The sequence below is a fragment of the Pecten maximus genome, chromosome 17 (genome assembly GCF_902652985.1).
Source record: "Pecten maximus chromosome 17, xPecMax1.1, whole genome shotgun sequence".
NCBI classification, from domain to species: domain Eukaryota; kingdom Metazoa; phylum Mollusca; class Bivalvia; order Pectinida; family Pectinidae; genus Pecten; species Pecten maximus.
In genome coordinates this window covers 9,440,418-9,462,510 of record NC_047031.1, presented here as the reverse complement: position 1 = coordinate 9,462,510, position 22,093 = coordinate 9,440,418, and the positions used below count along the sequence as shown (strand labels likewise).

General features: G+C 40.3%; 1 protein-coding gene across 3 annotated transcripts in view; it reads left to right on the top strand.

Moving 5' to 3' along the window:
* Positions 1–21,242, top strand: part of LOC117315760 (hydroxysteroid 11-beta-dehydrogenase 1-like protein) — a 93,290-nt gene extending 72,048 nt beyond the window's left edge. For all 3 annotated transcript variants that reach the window (XM_033870116.1, XM_033870115.1, XM_033870113.1), the window contains 7 exons: positions 4,674–4,780; positions 14,679–14,772; positions 15,527–15,657; positions 17,369–17,467; positions 17,954–18,167; positions 18,659–18,796; positions 20,642–21,242. In XM_033870116.1, the coding sequence (XP_033726007.1) occupies positions 4,700–4,780; positions 14,679–14,772; positions 15,527–15,657; positions 17,369–17,467; positions 17,954–18,167; positions 18,659–18,796; positions 20,642–20,874 (990 nt within the window). In that variant the 5' untranslated portion in view covers positions 4,674–4,699 and the 3' untranslated portion in view covers positions 20,875–21,242. The remainder of the gene's footprint in view (positions 1–4,673; positions 4,781–14,678; positions 14,773–15,526; positions 15,658–17,368; positions 17,468–17,953; positions 18,168–18,658; positions 18,797–20,641) is intronic.
* The last annotated feature ends 851 nt before the right edge of the window (positions 21,243–22,093 follow it).

Sequence of the window (22,093 nt, the reverse complement as noted above, 5' to 3'; positions counted from 1 at the left end):
ACAACACAATCAGAAACAACACAATAAGAAACAACACAATCAGAAACAACACAATCAGAAACAATGCAATCAGAAACAATGCAATCAGAAACAACACAATCAGAAACAACGCAATCAGAAACAACACAATCAGAAACAACACAAAAAGAAACAACGCAATCAGAAACAACACAAAAAGAAACAACACAATCAGAAACAACACAATCAGAAACAACACAATAACAAACAATGTTATTATACATGTAGTTGTTTTATTGAATTGTTTATTTACCATCAGAAACAGTATAATTACTCATTGTTAATCTGGTTTGTTTATTGACTTGGTCTGTTTGTTTACCTGCATTAAGTTTGTTTGTTATATTATGGACATTTCTGTATTAATCGTCCTACAGAGAACACGACAAAGTCACCCCTAACAAGAATAATTTAAGTGTGTTGTTGACTTACATATCCTCTGTCTGAGCTCCGGAATCTGTCCCAATAAGCTTTAGGAAAGTGATTTGAATGATAAGGATATATGATTATGATGTCTTACATTTCTACATAGTTATCATCAAACTTTACCTAATATGGCATGATCTATTTAAAGAACATTCACAATGAGGTATAGGTAACAAGCTTAGTTGTTTACTGAAACCTAATACACCTGTATTATTTAGAAAAAGAATTGTGCCGAACATTTTTAAATTTTTATTTTTTTTTCATGATTATAGTAAGATTAGCTAATCGTGTAGGTTTACCTGTGTAAAATATTCCTAGCCAAAGTCCTATTGTCACATATCACGCTATAAAATGTTGTCATGTGAAATCACTCACCCATGAACAACTATTGTCAGTGGAGTGGAATCATTAGCCTGGATGCTTCCTGAGTGTTTTCTAGTTGTTTATTTGACTGTGACTGGTGATGGAGTGAATTTTAGTTGTGTAATGTTAAATGTAGTAGAAGTTTGAATGTATATTACTAGTAAATACTTTGAGCTTGCCAATGGGCTCACAATCATGGATTTTACCTGTTTTATGTAAAAGTGATGCGTAGAAATAATTTTCTCAGTGTTTTTAGTCAGCTGTAACATTTTAAGGTCATTTGGATTTTCGTTGTTTTCTGTCATCAGTACGACAGCTGGAAATTGGTACGTATATTGATTTCTGATTAACACTTTCTCTAGATACCGTCAACCAGTACCTGTAGGTTATATCATAACAGGGTAGAGTATATGGTATAGCAGGTGACTTATTTTGATGTCTTGTATCTAAAGTTGGAAGGAAAACAATTGAAGGTAAGTTTAAATTATATTTTAGCCCACCATAGTCGCCCTGTGTCCGTGGTCCATGGTCTATGGTGCGTCTGTCTGTTTGTCCATCTGTTAACAATCCGTGTTATCGCTATTTCTTGAAAATTATTGCAAGGATATTCCCCAAACTTCATGTGTTGGTTCCATTTGGTCCCAAGTTGTAACAATTCAGTTTTGATTTTTGATCAGAGAAACAAACTAGCCGCCAGCCCGGGCTGCCATCTTGGATTTTGAGAATTGAAGTTTGTTATCACTATTTCTTGAAAAGAACTGGAGGGGTGTTTATCAAACTTCATATATAGGTTCTACTTGTTCTTGTATCAGGTTATTAAGAAGAAAGAAGGGAAAGGAAGAGAAAAGATCAGTCTAACATACAGAACCATTAAAGATCATTCAAAGGTTTGCGCCAAGATCCCTCTAGGATCTCTTCTTGTAATTTAGCTTGGGGATTGAATGATACATGTTTTCATTGCGTTTACGGTGGTATGACTCCAATGGGATACATATCTCCATATTATATATAGCGCTAACGATTGTGTGCTCATCGATTTTGTACCCCTCGATTGTGTACTTCTCGATTGTGTATTCCTCGATTGTGTACTCCTCGATTGTGTACTTCACAATTGTGTACTTCACGATTGTGTATTCCTTGATTGTGTACTTCACGATTGTGTACTTCACGATTGTGTACTTCACAATTAAGTATTCCTCAATTGAGATCTCCTTGCTATTGTATTCCTGCTGTTTGTATCTGCCCGATACAGCTGTGTGTAGCTGCCCGATACAGCCGTGTGTAGCTGCCTGATACAGCTGTGTGTAACTGCCCGATACAGCTGTATGTAACTGCCCGATACAGCTGTGTGTAGCTGCCCGATACAGCCGTGTGTAGCTGCCCGATACAGCCGTGTGTAGCTGCCCGATACAGCCGTGTGTAGCTGTCTGATACAGCTGTGTGTAGCTGTCTGATACAGCTGTGTGTAGCTGTCTGATACAGCTGTGTGTAGCTGTCTGATACAGCCGTGTGTAGCTGCCCGATACAGCCGTGTGTAGCTGTCCGATACAGCCGTGTGAAGCTGTCTGATACAGCTGTGTGTAGCTGCCTGATACAGCTGTGTGTAGCTGTCTGATACAGCTGTGTGTAGCTGTCCGATACAGCCGTGTGAAGCTGTCTGATACAGCTGTGTGTAGCTGCCTGATACAGCTGTGTGTAGCTGTCTGATACAGCTAATACAGATGTGTTTATATTAACTGCCTGATAGCTTCACAACATCTTGACTTGTTTTGGAATCCTGTATTTTATCAATTCATCTGCTATTGTATTCCTGCTGTTTGTATCTGCCCGATACAGCTGTGTGTAGCTGCCCGATACAGCCGTGTGTAGCTGCCCAATACAGTCGTGTGTAGCTGTCTGATACAGCTGTGTGTAGCTGTCTGATACAGCTGTGTGTAGCTGTCTGATACAGCTGTGTGTAGCTGCCTAATACAGCTGTGTGTATAGCAGCTGTCTGATACAGCTGTGTGTAGCTGCCCGATACAGCCGTGTGTAGCTGTCTGATACAGCCGTGTGTAGCTGTCTGATACAGCTGTGTGTAGCTGTCTGATACAGCCGTGTGTAGCTGCCTGATACAGCTGTGTGTAGCTGTCTGATACAGCCGTGTGTAGCTGCCCGATACAGCCGTGTGTAGCTGTCCGATACAGCCGTGTGAAGCTGTCTGATACAGCCGTGTGTAGCTGCCTGATACAGCTGTGTGTAGCTGTCTGATACAGCTGTGTGTAGCTGCCTAATACAGCTGTGTGTAGCTGTCCGATACAGCCGTGTGAAGCTGTCTGATACAGCTGTGTGTAGCTGCCTGATACAGCTGTGTGTAGCTGCCTGATACAGCTGTGTGTAGCTGTCTGATACAGCTGTGTGTAGCTGCCCGATACAGCCGTGTGTAGCTGACCGATACAGCCGTGTGTAGCTGTCTGATACAGCTGTGTGTAGCTGTCTGATACAGCTGTGTGTAGCTGCCTAATACAGCTGTGTGTATAGTAGCTGTCTGATACAGCTGTGTGTAGCTGTCTGATACAGCTGTGTGTAGCTGTCTGATACAGCTGTGTGTAGCTGTCTGATACAGTTGTGTGTAGCTGTCTGATACAGCTTTGTATAGCTCCTGATACAGCTTTGTATAGCTCCTGATACAGCTGTGTGTAGCTGCCTAATACAGATGTGTTTATATTAACTGTCTGATAGCTTCACAACATCTTGACTTGTTTTGGAATCCTGTATTTTATCAATTCATCTGTATTATCAGTTGATAGAAAAGGGTATTCTTAATGTTGGTGTCAGCTTAAGATTTTGTGTCTTTGTAATGTAAAGTTAATTGTTTAAAGATTTTACAACAGTTATTGTCCACATTGTCAGACTGACTCTCACTTAAATTGGTGTCGGGTATTGTTGTAAGTTAAAAATAAAACAGTATAGTATATAGGTATCACGTGTTGACCGGCTGGGAGATTTGATTATACAAGATAAAATCTCAAAGTGTTATCTTACAGCTTATGAATTGATTTTCTTCAGTGCCATGTTTATTTGTCTTGTTTAACAACAAAGCAGAAAGCATACAGAAAAGTGGAGAGGGTTTTGTTAATACATGGTGCACTCGACTGGTGGATTCTCTAGCCCCCAAGATTTCTCATAAACCTGCATGCCAAGTCTATACAAAAACTGGCACAAGTTCAGAAGTTTAAAACCAGAAGTGTCAACAGAAACCATGACAACCTGTGCTGCAATCCACCTTAAAGAAGCAATATTGCTCATTAGCTGGATTGGTTGAGAAAAATTTTGTAAAACTATTATTTTTGTCATATGATATTTGATGCAAATGGAATAACGCTCTCAAGATGGCTTTACAAAGTACAAATAATATACAAATAAAGTTTCAGGGAAACTCTATTTTTAGTATCTGCCAATATTCAATATTTGCATCAGAATCTGTCTATATATATGACAGACATGTTTGAAGTATAGAAATAAAGTTATTGTTTTGATAAAATAAGATGTTGAACTTTGACAGGTCATGCACTAGGAATTGAAAGGTCTTGGAAAGTCTTAATGTTTTTATTTTTTTATAAAAGTGACCTTGACCTTTGACAAATCATGCAGATATTCAAAGCTTGTATGTTCAATAAAAAAATTTCATCTCAAATCTGTCAGAAAAAAAGTATGACCGTTAGAGAGATGAAGCTTTGTAGTGTATGGTGATCTCCAACTTTCACATCTAAAGAACAGTGACCTTGACCTTTGACTGATCATGTTCTTAAGTATGTCCAGTATCAACAGTAAGCTGTGAAGTTTCTACCTACATACTAACAGGACTATTCTACCTTTTGTATCTTCAGATAGCGTTGATGTTTACTGTACAAACATGACAGAGACATTTAAAAATTCCTGTGTGCTTTCACCCTCGTTTGAAAGTCCCAACCCTGCTAAAGTCCCTCGACTCCAGGTGAGTAATGTCTGTGTGTCTATACTAACACCTGTATGGTCTGATTAACCTGAAACTGCCAGGGGAGCTTACTCACATAAGACAATATGCATTGTTTGGATTCACGTACATTATACCCCGCTCATATTAATTGCTTTATTTTTGGCTGACTTGGAGGCTGTATACCAATTAATATTAAATTGACAGTGGGAGATAACTCTTTTTTAATTAGGTGGATAAGATATATTGCTGTTTATTCAGTTGTGTTTTTTGTTTACTATCACTCTGACATGTGTTTACCCATTAACAAGGGGAGATAACTGTGATAGTTTGGTGCTTACTAGTAATGTAAAGATATTAACCAGGGGAAATAACTGTGATAGTCTGGTGCTCAGTAGTAATGTAAAGATATTAACCAGGGAAGATAACTATGATAGTCTGGTGCTTAGTAGTAATGTAAAGATATTAACCGAGGGAGATAACTATGATAGTCCAGTGCTCAGTAGTAATGTAAGGATATCAACCAGGGGAGATAACTATGATAGTTTGGTGCTCACTAGTAATGTAAAGATATTAACCGAGGGAGATAACTGTGATAGTCTGGTGCTTAGTAGTAATGGAAAGATATTAACCAGGGGAGATAACTATGATAGTTTGGTGCTCAGTGGCGATATAAGGATATTAACCAGGGGAGATAACTGTGATAGTTTGGTGCTCAGTGGCGATATAAGGATATTAACCAGGGGAGATAACTGTGATAGTTTGGTGCTCAGTAGTAATGTAAGGATATTAACCAAGGGAGATAACTATGATAGTCCAGTGCTCAGTAGTAATGTAAGGATATTAACCGAGGGAGATAACTGTGATAGTCTGGTGCTTAGTAGTAATGGAAAGATATTAACCAGGGGAGATAACTATGATAGTTTGGTGCTCAGTGGCGATATAAGGATATTAACCAGGGGAGATAACTGTGATAGTTTGGTGCTCAGTGGCGATATAAGGATATTAACCAGGGGAGATAACTGTGATAGTTTGGTACTCAGTAGTAATGTAAGGATATCAACCAAGGGAGATAACTATGATAGTTTGGTGCTGAGTAGTAATGTAAGGTTATTAACCAAGGGAGATAACTCTTATAGTCTGGTGCTAAGTAGTAATGTAAGGATATCAACCAGGGGAGATAACTGTGATAGTTTGGTGCTGAGTAGTAATGTAAGGATATCAACCAGGGGAGATAACTATGATAGTTTGGTGCTGAGTAGTAATGTAAGGTTATTAACCAAGGGAGATAACTCTTATAGTCTGGTGCTAAGTAGTAATGTAAGGATGCTATTTTACTGCATTATTGATACCATGAAAATTTCTAAATGAAGTAATTATCAGTTTGTTTCATGAAATAAAACTTAACTCTTCCAAAACAGTTAACACTTAATGAAGAAAGTCAATCAATAAATGAAATATTACAAATTGCCTGAATAACACTGACTACCTTTGTTCCCTGAATGACAAGTCGAGATAACCTACCACCACAGGTACACATGTACTTGCACCCTCCGCACATGCAAATATGCAGCATTGCCATTTATTGGTGTAAAGTCCCTTGTCAAACTATTGAAGTTATATGTGTGTTGTTCTGGTGTCTTAAGTGTGAATGTTATATTTTATATATTTGTGTGGTTGAACCCTAAACATAGATGTCTGAGATAAAAGTGTTTACTGGAGTTTATAATAATCATGTACTTTATCCTAAATTGGTTCAGAGTTATTTACAGTCCAATAGGTTCTGGCTATAACTCCAAACGATTCAGTAGTTAATATTTCTGGAGTTGATGAACACTTCCTTTAATGATAATAATTTCACGGTATTCAGATCAAACGTTTCAGTGACTAAGACTATCAGGACTTCAGATTGTCATGTGGTGCCAACTATTGTTCGTTTTACTGTGTAGACAGACTGGCCTAGAATGTTTGCTCTTCTTGTGTTTGAGAGATAAAATGTTACTGGCAAACTGTCTATACTGCAGTAGATTTTAGTCAAACACAGGTTGTTTTTTTTAATGTACTAAAATAAGGGAAAAAATATACTTTTTGTGTTTATAGAAACTAATTGAAATTAGAGTGAATGCTTATAAACACTTTATTAACCATCTATCCAAATTTCATGGTTTTGAAGAAAGTGAATGGAATATTTTTCTATAAAAATGGCATTAAGGATTTCAGTACTGAAAACTGAAGCAAAAAAATGGATGAAAAATAAAACATCCCTAAATCCCGTTTCAAAATTATCCTGGTGATTAATTAATTTTTCTCCGTAGTAGAAACTGGAGATGTAATATAATTGAGAATCTTGATGATTATGGTAGAATAAACTTGGTGATCGTAGATGTCACTGTAGGTTCGTAGGGTGTTACTGATCTGAGGAAGCGAATTAGTTAATGACAGGATGGATACTTCTGTGAGTTGAATGATTCTCTGTGACAGTAATTGACAGAGAACGCTCTCCGTAACCCCAATTTGTACTCTGTGTATATGATAACACTTATAATATAGGATAATTCTAGTTATAAATAGACGTCTTCTTCACGTTTTCTTAAACTAAAAATAAATTTATGAGATAACAAATTGTCTCTTTATGGTATTTCCTGAAGACATTGTTATGTAGCTGATACAGTTTCTGTGTAATAAGTGTGAATGTATAAGAACCAGATCGGATTCACCATGTATCAGGCCGTGTTGAATGGGATTCTATTCCCGTCAGTGCACAACTTAATGAGGACAAATTGACATCACATTAGTCCACTGAGATGTGATATCGCAGATAAAAATCAGTTTTCACGTTAGATATGCTTTGATGAACCCAGCTTGAAGGCTTCATCCTTCTCATATTGATATCATTATACAATCTCCAAACCATAATTCATCTAAAAGTGGTTCTTTAGTGTAGGAGCTGCGGTGGGCCGAGTGGTTAAGGTGTCCCGACACTTTATCACTAGCCCTCCACCTCTGGGTTGCGAGTTCGAAACCTACGTGGGGCAGTTGCCAGGTACTGACCGTAGGCCTGTGGTTTTTAGGTCACCTGAGACGAAGTCTCAAGTGACCTATTCTAATCGCCTTTTGTTCGTCGTCATCCGTCGTCGTCGTGCGTCCGTAAACTTTTTACATTTTTGACTTCTTCTCCAAAACCACTGAACAAAATTCAATGAAATTTGGCAGAAAGTTACTATGGCTGAAGGTCAACCAAAATTGTGAATTATATGGTCCCCACCCCCCAGGGGCCTGAGGGGTGGGGCCAAAAAGGGTCAAATTGACTAAAACTTCAAAAATCTTCTCCTCTACTCTCAGATATGGTGGAGTCAAACACTCTTTATAGATGAAAGGGTCTTGTGGTGCTTTACCATAACTGTGAATTTCATGACCCTGGGGTCTCACGTTTGCCCCTGGGGAGGGGGTAAACTTTACTATAGTTTATATAGAGAAATCACATTTTTGACTATTATTTATTGGAATTGTATTTGAATTTATTCAAACCTGGTTAACATTATCAGCGTTGGATAACTGTTTGATAGTACACAGATGTTGGCCCTGACTGACCCCCAGGGGCTGATGGGCGGGGCTAAAAAGGGTCAAATTGACTGAAATTTCAAAATCTTATTCTATATAAATAGGATCAAAAACTTTTCATAGAAGGAATGGTTTTATGGTGTTTTACATAAATTGTGAATTTCATGACCCTGGGGTTTCACATTTGCCCCTTGGAAGAGGTTAAACTTTGCAATAGTTTATATAGGGAATTCATATTTTTGACAATCATTTGTTTTATATCTATTGGAATTCATTTTAACTTTCTTAAAATTATCAGCAAGGGATGACAGCTTAATATGTACATGTTGGCCCTGACTGACCCCATTAGGACTGATGGGTGGAGCCAAAAAGGGTCAATTAAATTAACTGAAATATTTCAAATCTCAGGTGACCGTTAAGGCCCTTTGGGCCTCTTGTTCTCCGGGTACTCCCACTTTCCTCCACCTCCTAAACCATGCACGTCCTTAAATGACCCTGGCTGTAAATAGGACGTTAAACAAAAACAAACTTTGTGGAGCTGGTTTGGAATTGTCATTACATAAACTACGAAAAAGATATCCTTATTGTTAGACAACAAAAGCAAAAGCCTAAAAAAGAAATACCAGGAGAAACGGATCAAGAGAGACAAAAACAAAGGGAAGAAAATTGGAATTTGAGACAACAAATGGAAAGAAGTTGAACTGGGGAGACACAAAAACTAAAAAAGAAGATAAGAATTTGGGAGACTTCAAAACTAAAGAATAGAAAGGGTGAAACAGATAGTTGTACCGTCAGAAGGTTGTCCGTGCTTGCAGAGGGGATTGAAACAGAGAGGGGATGCAGAAGTTTGAAATAGCACAGTGAAGAAGTATTGGGATGAGTTGTCACGCCTTTATTCACTCTAACAGTAGTCACTTTCTCCCTGTAATATCCACACCTCCTCCAGGACAGGACAGGCTTTGTGTAAGCTTTATGTACTTTTTATCGCGTACATTATGATAATTTAGCCTAATTTTCTGGTTGGGGACGTCCAACTGATAACAGTTAACTGCTATGATGGGGCAAATTATAGTTAAATCTTCATAACCCACTGACATCTGTCATAAATATAGATGCATGTTCAATTTCCACGACTACAAGAATAGATACAAGGGGTAATTTGAAATCGAAAATGGACATTTTTAGAGGGAAAACACATATAAAATGAAAAAATCAGTTGATAAGATCTAGCAATTAAATTGTTCACATAAATATTTCTATTACATCTGTAATATACAAAACTATCTCAAATCACATCATATCTATATAAAACTTTCATATTTGCATTAAAGAAAAATATTTGAAAGGTAAAGCTGAGACGTCCATTAATGTTGGCTTTTTGTGGATAAAAATTGCTAAAGGTAATTGGATTACAAGTTAAACTATCAGAAAATATCTAAATCTTCTGGAGAATTTCATACCATCACCATCAGGAAATATCTAAATCTTCTGGAGAATTATATACCATCACCATCAGGAAACATATTAACCTTCTAGAGAGTTCCATACCATCACCATCAGGAAATATCTAAATCTTCTGAAGAGTTCCATACCATCACCATCAGGAAATATCTATACTTCTAGAGGGTTCCATATATACTATCACCATCAGGAAAAGAAGACTTAGTTAGCATATCACTAAGTCCCATGATACAGCTGCAGGACACCTGACATGGTCCTACAATGTTCCTTGGAAGAGAGACTAAAGTGTCTGAAAGTTAAGATAAGAAAAGTTTCTACAGGATCTGAAGGTCAAGGACAGATGATTCTCTACTGTATCTGAATGTCAAGGATGGTAGATTCACTGCAGGTAAAGATCAGAAGAGTCTCTTCAGTGTATCAAGGTCAAGGTCAAAGTCATTATGAGGCCTGAATTTCAATGACAGATGATTCTATACAGGATCTGAAGGTCAAGAACAGCACATTAACTACAGAGTCTGAGGTTCAAAGACAGGCAATTCTCTAAAGGGTCTGAAATCCAAGGACAGTAGAGCCACTACAGGGTCTGAAGGTCAAGGTCAGAAGATTCACTACAAGGTATGAAGGTGAAGGCCAGCAGATTCACTATAAAGTCTGAGGGTCAAGGACAGACGATTCTCTACATGATCTGAAAGCCAAGGACAGTGAGCCACTACAGGGTCTAAAGGTCAAGGTCAGAAGATTCACTTCAATGTATGAAGGTGAAGGCCAGAAGATTAACTTCAGTTACTGAAGGTCAAGGACACACAGCTGTCTACAGGGTATGAAGGTCAATGACATACTTTTCTCTACAGGGCCTGATGGGACATTGTATCACTGATGTGTACACATAGTTATTGTGTCTCATGTCAGAGTGTGAAATGTTTATAAGGAGGTACTACTTAACACAAGTATATTGTTGTACTGTAAGTTCAACAAGACTTTTCCTGTGTTGATACCTCTGTATGGTTGTGATAAGGTAGGTAATTACAACAACAGGCTGATAATATAATAAAAGTCATCAGTAGAAATAGAGATTTACTTTACACTAAACATTCATTAATGTTATCATTTAAAAAAAACCCAAGAAAGTGAAGATTTAAAAATATCAAAATTGAAATAGTGTGGGGGTAGAAACTAGGCTGTGGGTTAGTAGGGTGTGGGGTTGGTGTTAGGGTTAGTAGGGTGTGGGGTTGGTGTTAGGGTTAGTAGGGTGTGGGGTTGGTGTTAGGGTTAGTAGGGTGTGGGGTTGGTGTTAGGGTTAGTAGGGGGTGGGGGTGGTGTGAGGGTTAGTAGGGTGGGGGGGTGGGGTTGGGGTGGGGTGGGGTTGGTAGGAGGGGTGGGGGTTAGGGTGGTGGGTAGGGGGTGGGGGGTGTGTAGCGGTGAGGTGTGGGGGTTGGTGCGTGGGTGGTGTTAGGGTGAGAGGGTGGGGGTGCGGGGTGAGGTGGGGGTGGGGTCGGGGTAGGGTGTGGGGTGGTGTAGGGTAGTGGGTGGGGGGGTTGGGGTGGGGGGGGGTAGTGGTGTTAGGGGGTGGTGGGGGTGGGGGTAGGGTTGTAGGAGTGGGGGTGGGGTGGGGGGGGGGGGGGCGTGGGGAGGGTGTGGGGGGGGGGGGGTTAGTAGGGGTGGGGGTGGGTGGGGTTGGTGAGGGGGAGGGGTGGGTGGGGGGTGCGGGGGGGTGAGTGGGGGGGCGGGGGGGGGGGGGGGGGTGGGGGGGGGGGGGGGGGGGGGGGGGGGGGGGTGGGGGGGGGGGGGGAGGGGAGGGGGGGGGGGGGGGGGTGGGGGGGGAGGAGGGTGGGGGGGGTGGGGAGGGGAGGAGGGGGGGGGGGGGGGCTCGGTCAGCAGGAGCGGTGGGGTGGGGGGGGGGGAGGGGAGGAGGGGGGGGTGCGGGGAGGGGGGGGGGGGGGGGGAGGGGGGGGAGGGGGGGGGTGGGGGGTGGGGGGGGAGTGAGGGGGGGGTGGGGGGGGTAGGGAGGGTGAGCGGGGGGGGGGGCGGGGGGGGAGGGGGGGGGGGGGAGGGGGGGCGGGAGGGGGGGGGGGGGGGGGGGGGGGGGGGAGGGGGTGGGGGGGGGGGAGGGGGGGGGTGGGGGGGGTGGGGGGGGGGGGGAGGGGGGGGGTGGTGTGAGGGGGAGGAGGGGTGGGGGGGGGGAGGGGGGGGTCGGTGGGGTGTGGGGGGGGGGGGGAGGGGGGGTGGGGGGGGGGTGGGGGGGAGGGCGGGGGGGGGGGAGGGGAGGAGGGTGGGGGGGTGTGGGGGTAGGGGTGGGAGTGGGGGGGGTGGGGGGGGGGGGGGTGGGTGTAGGGGGGGGGGGGGGGGAGGGTAGAGGGGGGGGGTGGGTGGTTAGGGTGGTAGGGTGTGGGGTTGGTGTTAGGGTTTAGGGGTGGGGGTGGTGTTGGGTTAGGGGGTGTGGGGTGGGTCGTGGGGTTGCTAGGGCGAGGGGGTGGGTTTGGTGGGGGTTTGAGGGGTAGTAGGGGGGGGTTGGGGGGGGTAGGAGTAGGGTGGGGGGAGGGGGTAGGGGGGGTGGTTAGGGAGTGGGGGGGGTGGGGTAGGTGTAGAGTGGGTGGTGGGGTTGGTGTGGGGGTAGTTAGGGTTAGTAGGGGGGGGTGGGTAGGGTTAGTAGGTGGGGGTGGTGTAGGTTGTAGGGTGGGCGGGTGGGTGGGTTGGGTGTTGGTGTTAGGGTGTGGGGTGGGGGGGGTGTGTAGGGTTGGGGTGGGGGTTGGTGGGGGAGGGTGGGGTGGGAGGGTTTTGGGGGTGGAGGGTTTGGGTGTGGGTGGGGGTTGGTGGGTTGTAGGGTTGTGGGGTTGGGGTGTAGGTGTGGGGGGGTGGGGTAGGGGTGTGGGGTTGGTGTTAGGGTTGGTGGGGGGGGGTGGTGTGAGGGGTGTAGGGGTGGGGGTTGGTTGGGGGTGGGGTGTGTGGGTTGGTGGGTGGTGTGAGGGGTGTGGGTGGTGTGGGGTTAGTAGGGTGGGGTTGGTGTGGGGTTAGTAGGGTGGGGGTTGGTGTTGGGGTAGTAGGGTGTGGGGTTGGTGGGGTTGGGGTGTGGTGGGTGTAGGGTTAGTAGGGTGTGGGGGTGGTGTTAGGGTTAGGGGGTGTGTGGGGTTGGTGTTAGGGTTAGTAGGGTGTGGGGGTGGTGTTAGGGTTAGTAGGGTGTGGGGTTGGTGTTAGGGTTAGTAGGTGTGGGGTTGGTGTTAGGGTTAGTAGGGTGTGGGGTTGGTGTTAGGGGTTAGTAGGGTGTGGGGTTGGTGTTAGGGTTAGTAGGGTGTGGGGTTGGTGTTAGGGTTAGTAGGGTGTGGGGTTGGTGTTGGGTAGTAGGGTGTGGGGGTGGTGTGGGGTTAGTAGATGAATGGATATGAATGGGTTGGGGCGTGTTAGGGGTCTGCTGTTCAAAATACAGGCTTTTTGTCTGACAACTGATCTCTGCTTTAAAATGAATTTACCATAAATCTGATGGCCAAAACGACATTGGGGAAACAAAATGGTCCTGTTTATATGGCAGTATTTCTTCATCTGTATCACCACATGGAGATTAGACACAGCCACCGTGTTTCTGTTTTTTTTAGTTTGAGCCATAGGTCTTTACTTTAATGTTCCTGATACATGGTGTGGAGATCAGAGGAACTGATTGTACACTCTTATTTATATTACTGTATGTGGTCCTGTAGATTAGAGAAACGTCCAGCTGTCTCTAGCTAGTGAATGTCCATCACTGTACAGAGAAATCAGGATTTATACTTAGTTTTTTTCCCAGTTTTTCCCAGTACTTTCATATTTTGTGTGACATTTCTTTCAAAACATATTAACATTCTCGTTCTGATGATGTTGACAAAGTTTCTATTTTTTTTATTGGTAATTTTTTTTATGAATCATAAATAAATGTTTATATAAATTCGGTGTGGGAAGATTTCATTACTATGGATGTTCTTGTGTTTGCAAAGTATATACAACATTATACAACATTATAGAACATCATATTTTATGTAACATTTCAAAATTCGGTCACTGTGATCTATGCTTGACATTTGTCCTTGACCATAAGTTCTATGCTATTTCTGGTGTGATAAATGGTCGGTGACACTGTGGTAACATATTTTGCTTTTCACCAAGTTTTCCGGGACTTGATTTCCGGATCGGACATGAAAAGGTATTGGGTCACCTGCCTGACCCTGTAGGTTTTCTCTGGGAACTCCAGTTTCCTCCTATAGTAAGACCCCCCCGCATCAATCAGGGTCAACAGATTGATTAAACATAAGTCTGTATTTAAATATTTCTGGTTGAAGGTCGTTAATATGTTAATTGTATCCATGTTTTCTGGGTTGAAACTGAACATTTAAAAAAATCATCAACTACTAACAACCTACATAGTAAATCCCTAATCTTATTCATCTACAACTGTTTGGTTTGTGGGTACCATTATGATAATGTTTCATTTTACATGGTCATAATGAACATTATGATAAACTTGTATATTTAGAAAAAAAAGGGTATTTTTTAAGGAAGACTTCAAATCTCAGTGTTTATAGATAAGATCTGTATCAGGTAATCTTCAGTGGTCCATCTACTGAAGTTTTAACCGAGATTATACATGTATATTTATTTATCAGTCGTGGTTATCATCAGATATACATGTATATTTATTTATCAGTCGTGGTTATCATCAGATATACATGTATATTTCATTTATCTGTCGTAGTTATCATCAGATATACATGTATATTTATTTATCTGTCGTGGTTATCATCAGATATACATGTATATTTATTTATCAGTCGTGGTTATCATCAGATATACATGTATATTTCATTTATCTGCCGTGGTTATTATTCCAAGTGTAAAATATGTTGGTACACAGGTTTCATGTCTGCTGTTTCAGACTCCACGGTGGCTGGCTGCTATGTGGAAGAAGGTCCTGGCCATTCTTCTCGGCGTTATAGTTGGATACTGGCTCATTGATGACTTTAATCCAGGTGAGTTTTTGTCATAAGGTAGTAAGAGTTATTTCCCTTCACCAAAACTTTATTGTAGTAATGCCAAAAGAGTTACTCCCCTTGGATTAGTTTGTTGATTGCCTAACAACACAGATGCTGAAGGTGTTTCAGGCACTTTGTGGTAACAAAAATGTTGTTTTCTTTTATGTTTAGAAAACTTTTCCAGACTTTTAGTCATTTTCATTATATCTGAGCCATGATAGATTCACAAGTTGTTTGTCCATTGTGTGAAAAGATATGAAACTGTCATGTGGATATGGTGAATTTACTTCAAGTATACCCTGTGCAAACATCATGTGCTTATTGTGAAGTCCCACAATTTTATTTTCATTAACTACCCATCAAAATACCCATTAAATTACCCATTAACCATTAAATTACCCATTAAATTACCAATTAGTAGATGAGTACCCATTAAAATGTGTAAATTTGTAATTGCCAAGTGACCGGATTCAGTACACTGGGGAAAATCAACTCAAATAAATTGTAAAACAAACAGAGCAAAGTGAAAAGAAATGAAATGGAAACAGGTTGGTTTTGGATCATGTACCCTGGATGTATATGTAATTTTTATTTGATGATTTTAACACTTGAGTGTAGTATTTAAATTTCCTCCTTGTAGTTTTAACAAAAACAAATATGGTTTCTAAGTGTGGAGCTGTCTTAAAATTAGTGAAATTACACTAATGATTAATGTGACATATATCCTGTATTGTGTTGTGGTATCCTACAGATGTTGTCCAAGGAAAACGTGTGCTTATTACGGGAGCTTCCGCAGGGATCGGAGAACAGATGGCCTACCACTTCGCACGTATGGGAGCCAGTGTCATAGTTACTGCACGCCGGGAGCAGCGCCTTCAGGAGGTGTGTTAGTCGTCCCATGTAATATAGATAGACACATGTAATATAGATAGACACATGTAATATAGATAGACACATGTAATATAGATAGACACATGTGTGATATAGATAGACACATGTGTGATATAGATAGACACATGTGTGATATAGATAGACACATGTAATATAGATAGACACGTGTGATATAGATAGACACATGTGTGATATAGATAGACACATGTAATATAGATAGACACATGTGTGATATAGATAGACACATGTAATATAGATAGACACATGTGTGTGATATAGATAGACACATGTAATATAGATAGACATGTGTGTGATATAGATAGACACATGTAATATAGATAGACACATGTGTGATATAGATAGACACATGTAATATAGATAGACACATGTGTGATATAGATAGACATGTGTGTGATATAGATAGACACATGTAATACAGATAGACATGTGTGTGATATAGATAGACACATGTAATACAGATAGACACGTGTGTTATAGATAGACACATGTGTAATAACACTATAATGATTGATAATTTATGTCTTTGTAGTCGAAAACATATCATCCAAGTCATAATTCACCTGTATTATGTAGAAATCAATTGTAGAATTTTCATTTATATTGTCTTTAATATGAGTTTTGTGATAAACAAAATCTGACATGTGCAGGTTAATGAATTCCATATGACAAAGTCACTGGTGTAGGATCCTCTAATGATTGAAACGTTTTGAACATTTTAAGGTCACCTGAGACAAAGTCTCAAGTGACCTACACTCTAATCGCCTTTTGTGCGTCGTCGTGCGTCGTCCGTCCGTAAACAATTTACATTTTCGACTTCTTCTCCAAAACCGCTTAACCAAATTCAATGAAATTTTGCAGAAAGCTTCTATGGCTGAAGGTCAACCAAAATTATATGGTGAATTATATGGTCCCCACCCCCAGGGGCCTGAGAGGTGGGGCCAAAAAGGGTCAAATTCACTAAAACTTCAAAAATCTTCTTCTCTACTCTCAGATATGGTGGAATCAAACACTCTTCATAGATGGCAGGGTCTTATGGTGCTTTACCAAAATTGTTAATTTCATGACCCTGGGGTCTCACGTTTGCCCCTGGGGAGGGCGTAAACCTTACTATAGTTTATATAGGGAAATCACATTTTTTACTATTATTTGTTGGATTTGTATTGGAACTCATTCTAACCTGATTAACATTATCAGCATGGGGTGACAGTTTGATGCTTTGCACATGTTGGCCCTAGCTGACCCCCAGGGGCTGATGGGCGGGGCTAAAAATGGTCAAATTGACTGAAATTTCAAAAATCTTCTTCTCAATACTAATGTAAGATAGAATCATATACTTTTCATAGATGGAAGGGTCTTATGGTGAATTTCATGACCCTGGGATCTCATGTTTGCCCCTGGGGAGAGCGTAAACTTTACTATAGTTTATATAGGGAAATCACATTTTTGACTATTATTTGTTTGATTTCCATTAGAATTCATTCCAACTTTCTTAAAATTATCAGCATGGGATGAAAGCTTAATGATATGCACATGTTGGCCCTGACTGACCCCTTGGACTGATGTGTGGGGCCAAAAAGGGTCAAATAGATTGACGGAAATATTGCAAATCTCAGGTGACTGTTAAGGCCCATGAGCCTCTTGTTGTTTGATACCAATTCAACCATTTATTTTTGTTATCCAGGTCGTAGCCCGGTGTCGTGAGCTCGGAGACAAGTCAGCCATATTTGACTACATCTCTGCAGATATGTCCAATCTGACGGACACAGACCGAGTCATCAATGTACGAGTCTCTATAATCACAGTCGTTTGTTACTGAACCAAACCATACATACATCAGGGAAGATCATACCAGTGCCATAAATATGCATTCTGATTTATCGGAGGTATTCTCCTGACAAAGATGTTTTTGAGAATAAGTATTGGTCATTGAAATAGTAATTAATTTTGTCATTCGAGGGAATTATAATAAGATGTTTATTAGCAATAACATCAAAAGATGGCGTTTCACGATATAGTTTGTCATTTCTATATTTCTGTTTTCCTTGGATTTACCTAAATTGTTTGTTTTATCTGAATGACTACCTGATTTGTATATTTTACCTGATTTTTTGTTGGTTTTATCTGGATTTTCCTGATTTATTTTTTTACCTGGAATTTCCTGATTTATTTTTTTACCTGAATTTACCTGATTTATTGTTTTACCTGAATTTACCTGATTTGTTTGTTTTACCAGGATTTACCTAATTTACCTGCTCTTTATGTACAGGAGGTGCGGTCTCGCCTTGGAGGACTAGATTACTTGGTATTAAACCACATCATCAGTGCCCCACTAGGCCTCTGGGTCGGCAGTACAGAAAACCTTACCCACCTCGACCGCCTGTTTGATGTTAACTTCAAGGCCTACGTCCACCTAACATCACATGCACTTCCTTTACTTTCACAGAGCAATGGCCATATCATAGTCATGTCCTCGCTGTCAGGTGAGTTGTCTCCCCTTACTTAGGGGTTGTCTCTTACTGAGAATTGTCTCATTGGGGAGTAATCAGTCCTGTTACTTTGCTTCAGACCACATATAATAAATTAGTTCATTGAACTATTCTGAATTTGTGGCTAAAAAATAACAGATCATTTGTCATTTCTACAGTGAAACTGTTTCTTATACCAATGAGGCTAGACTTTTTACCTTAGTGAAATTTATTTTATGTGAACTTCTGGTGAAAACTTTATGAATACAACTTGTTGTTTGCCATTGGTCCTAGTACAAGTTTTTACAAAGTACACAGTTCCTTAAAGAATTATATTAACAACAAAATAATCTTTTTAAAATTCTGCCTAATGATAAACCTGTCTTTGAGAGTTGAGTTCTAGAGTCTTCCCACTGTTGAGGGTATACCAAGAAATGGTGTGAACTTGGTCTGGATTTGTTTCTGTTGTTTTAATGGCACTAATTATGTTATTTTTATTTTATCAGGAAAAATAGCTCAGCCTTTCACCATAGCATACTCAGCATCTAAATTTGCCCTTAACGGGTTCTTCAGTGGTCTACGACAGGAGCTGAAGATGAAGAATAGTGATATCTCTATTACACTTTGTGTTATAGGATTTGTGGGTGAGTATCCTTGTACTGGAGTCTCACAAATATCAGACTTACGAAATTCCTGAAAAAGAGATTATCTCCCCTGTACAGAGATTATATAGATTATCTCCCCTGTACAGATATTATAGAGATTATCTCCCCTGTACAGAGATTATAGGGATTATCTCCCCTGTACAGAGATTATATAGATAATCTCCCCTGTACAGAGATTATAGAGATTATCTCCCCTGTACAGAGATTATCTCCCCTGTACACTGATTATCTCCCCTGTACAAAGATTATAGAGATTATCTCCCCTGTACAGAGATTATAGAGGTTATCTCCCCTGTACAGAGATTATATAGATTATCTCCCCTGTACAGAGATTATATAGATTATCTCCCCTGTGCAGAGATTATAGAGATTATCTCCCCTGTACAGAGATTATAGAGATTATCTCCCCTGTACAGAGATTATATAGATTATCTCCCCTGTACAGAGATTATATAGATTATCTCCCCTTTACAGAGATTATAGAGGTTATCTCCCCTGTACAGAGATTATAAAGATTATCTCCCCTGTACAGAGATTATATAGATTATCTCCCCTGTACAGTGATTATATAGATTATCTCCCCTGTACAGAGATTATAAAGATTATCTCCCCTGTACAGAGATTATAGAGATTATCTCCCCTGTACAGAGATTATATAGATTATCTCCCCTGTACAGAGATTATAGAGATTATCTCCCCTGTACAGAGATTATAGAGATTATCTCCCCTGTACAGTGATTATATAGATTATCTCCCCTGTACAGAGATTATATAGATTATCTCCCCTGTACAGCGATTATATAGATTATCTCCCCTGTACAGAGATTATAGAGATTATCTCCCCTGTACAGAGATTATATAGATTATCTCCCCTGTACAGAGATTATAGAGATTATCTCCCCTGTACAGAGATTATATAGATTATCTCCCCTGTACAGAGATTATATAGATTATCTCCCCTGTACAGAGATTATGAAGATTATCTCCCCTGTACAGAGATTATATAGATTATCTCCCCTGTACAGAGATTATAGAGATTATCTCCCCTGTACAGAGATTATAAAGATTATCTCCCCTGTACAGAGATTATATAGATTATCTCCCCTGTACAGAGATTATATAGATTATCTCCCCTGTACAGAGATTATGAAGATTATCTCTCCTGTACAGAGATTATATAGATTATCTCCCCTGTACAGAGATTATAGAGATTATCTCCCCTGTACAGAGATTATAAAGATAATCTCCCCTGTACAGAGATTATATAGATTATCTCCCCTGTACAGAGATTATCTTCCCTATACAGAGATTATCTCCCCTGTACAGAGATTATAGAGATTATCTCCCCTGTACAGAGATTATAGAGATTATCTCCCCTGTACAGAGATTATATAGATTATCATCCCTTTACAGAGATTATAGAGATTATCTCCCCTGTACAGAGATTATAAAGATTATCTCCCCTGTACAGAGATTATATAGATTATCCCCCCTGTACAGAGATTATAGGGATTATCTCCCCTGTACAGAGATTATATAGATTATCTCCCCTGTACAGAGATTATAGGGATTATCATCCCTGTACACTGATTACTTCCCTGTACAGTGATTATCTCCCTTGGTATCCCCTCACCCCACCCTAGAAATGGATTTAGCAGTTTTAAGTACTGTAAATATTTTTCTCGCGATAAACACTTTTTTTAAATGATCATAAAAGCCTACCTGCCTAATGTTCATACCCTAAGGTGTTGTATGGCTTACAGTGTTATGATTGTGTTGATGATAAAATAATGGGCAAGTCTGTAGTAACGCCTTTATTTTCAGGTACAGAGAATGCTGTTCGGGAATTGGAAAATTTTCACCAAGACTTTTTATTGAAAAGTGTTCCGCCAGAGGATCCATCAGAAGCAGCCCTGGCCGTGATAAAGGGCGGGGCTACAGGTGTGAGGGAGCTACATTTCCCGTACTTTTCAATGAAGATAGTAACGTTACTCAGGGACATTGTACCACAAACGGTCGAGATGTTTTTCAGACAGGTTTACCAGTTAAACTCCTAGCGTCTTGTTTCTTTGTTGATTTCCTGGTACAGTGCAATCCATGTTAACAACTGTTATATGATTCTCTACACAGCACCATGATAAAATCTCTACACAGTACCATGATAAAATCTCTACACAGCACCATAATAAAATCTCTACACAGTACCATGATAAAATCTCTACACAGTACCATGATAAAATCTCTACACAGTACCATGATAAAATCTCTACACAGTACCATGATAAAATCTCTACACAGCACCATGATAAATCTCTACACAGCACCATGATAAAATCTCTACACAGTACCATGATAAAATCTCTACACAGTACCATGATAAAATCTCTACACAATACCATGATAAAATCTCTACACAGTACCATGATAAAATCTCTACACAGTACCATGATAAAATCTCTACACAGTACCATGATAAAATCTCTACACAGTACCATGATAAAATCTCTACACAGTACCATGATAAAATCTCTACACAGTACCATGATAAAATCTCTACACAGTACCATAATAAAATCTCTACACAGTACCATGATAAAATCTCTACACAGTACCATGATAAAATCTCTACACAGTACCATGATAAAATCTCTACACAGTACCATGATAAAATCTCTACACAGCACCATGATAAAATCTCTACACAGTACCATAATAAAATCTCTACACAGTACCATGATAAAATCTCTACACAGTACCATGATAAAATCTCTACACAGTACCATAATAAAATCTCTACACAGCACCATGATAAAATCTCTACACAGCACCATAATAAATCTCCACACAGTAAAATCTCTACACAGTACCATAATAAAATCTCTACACAGCACCATGATAAAATCTCTACACAGCACCATGATAAAATCTCTACACAGTACCATGATAAAATCTCTACACAGTACCATGATAAAATCTCTACACAGTACCATAATAAAATCTCTACACAGCACCATGATAAAATCTCTACACAGTACCATAATAAAATCTCTACACAGTACCATGATAAAATCTCTACACAGTACCATGATAAAATCTCTACACAGCACCATAATAAAATCTCTACACAGTACCATGATAAAATCTCTACACAGTACCATGATAAAATCTCTACACAGTACCATGATAAAATCTCTACACAGTACCATGATAAAATCTCTACACAGCACCATGATAAATCTCTACACAGCACCATGATAAAATCTCTACACAGTACCA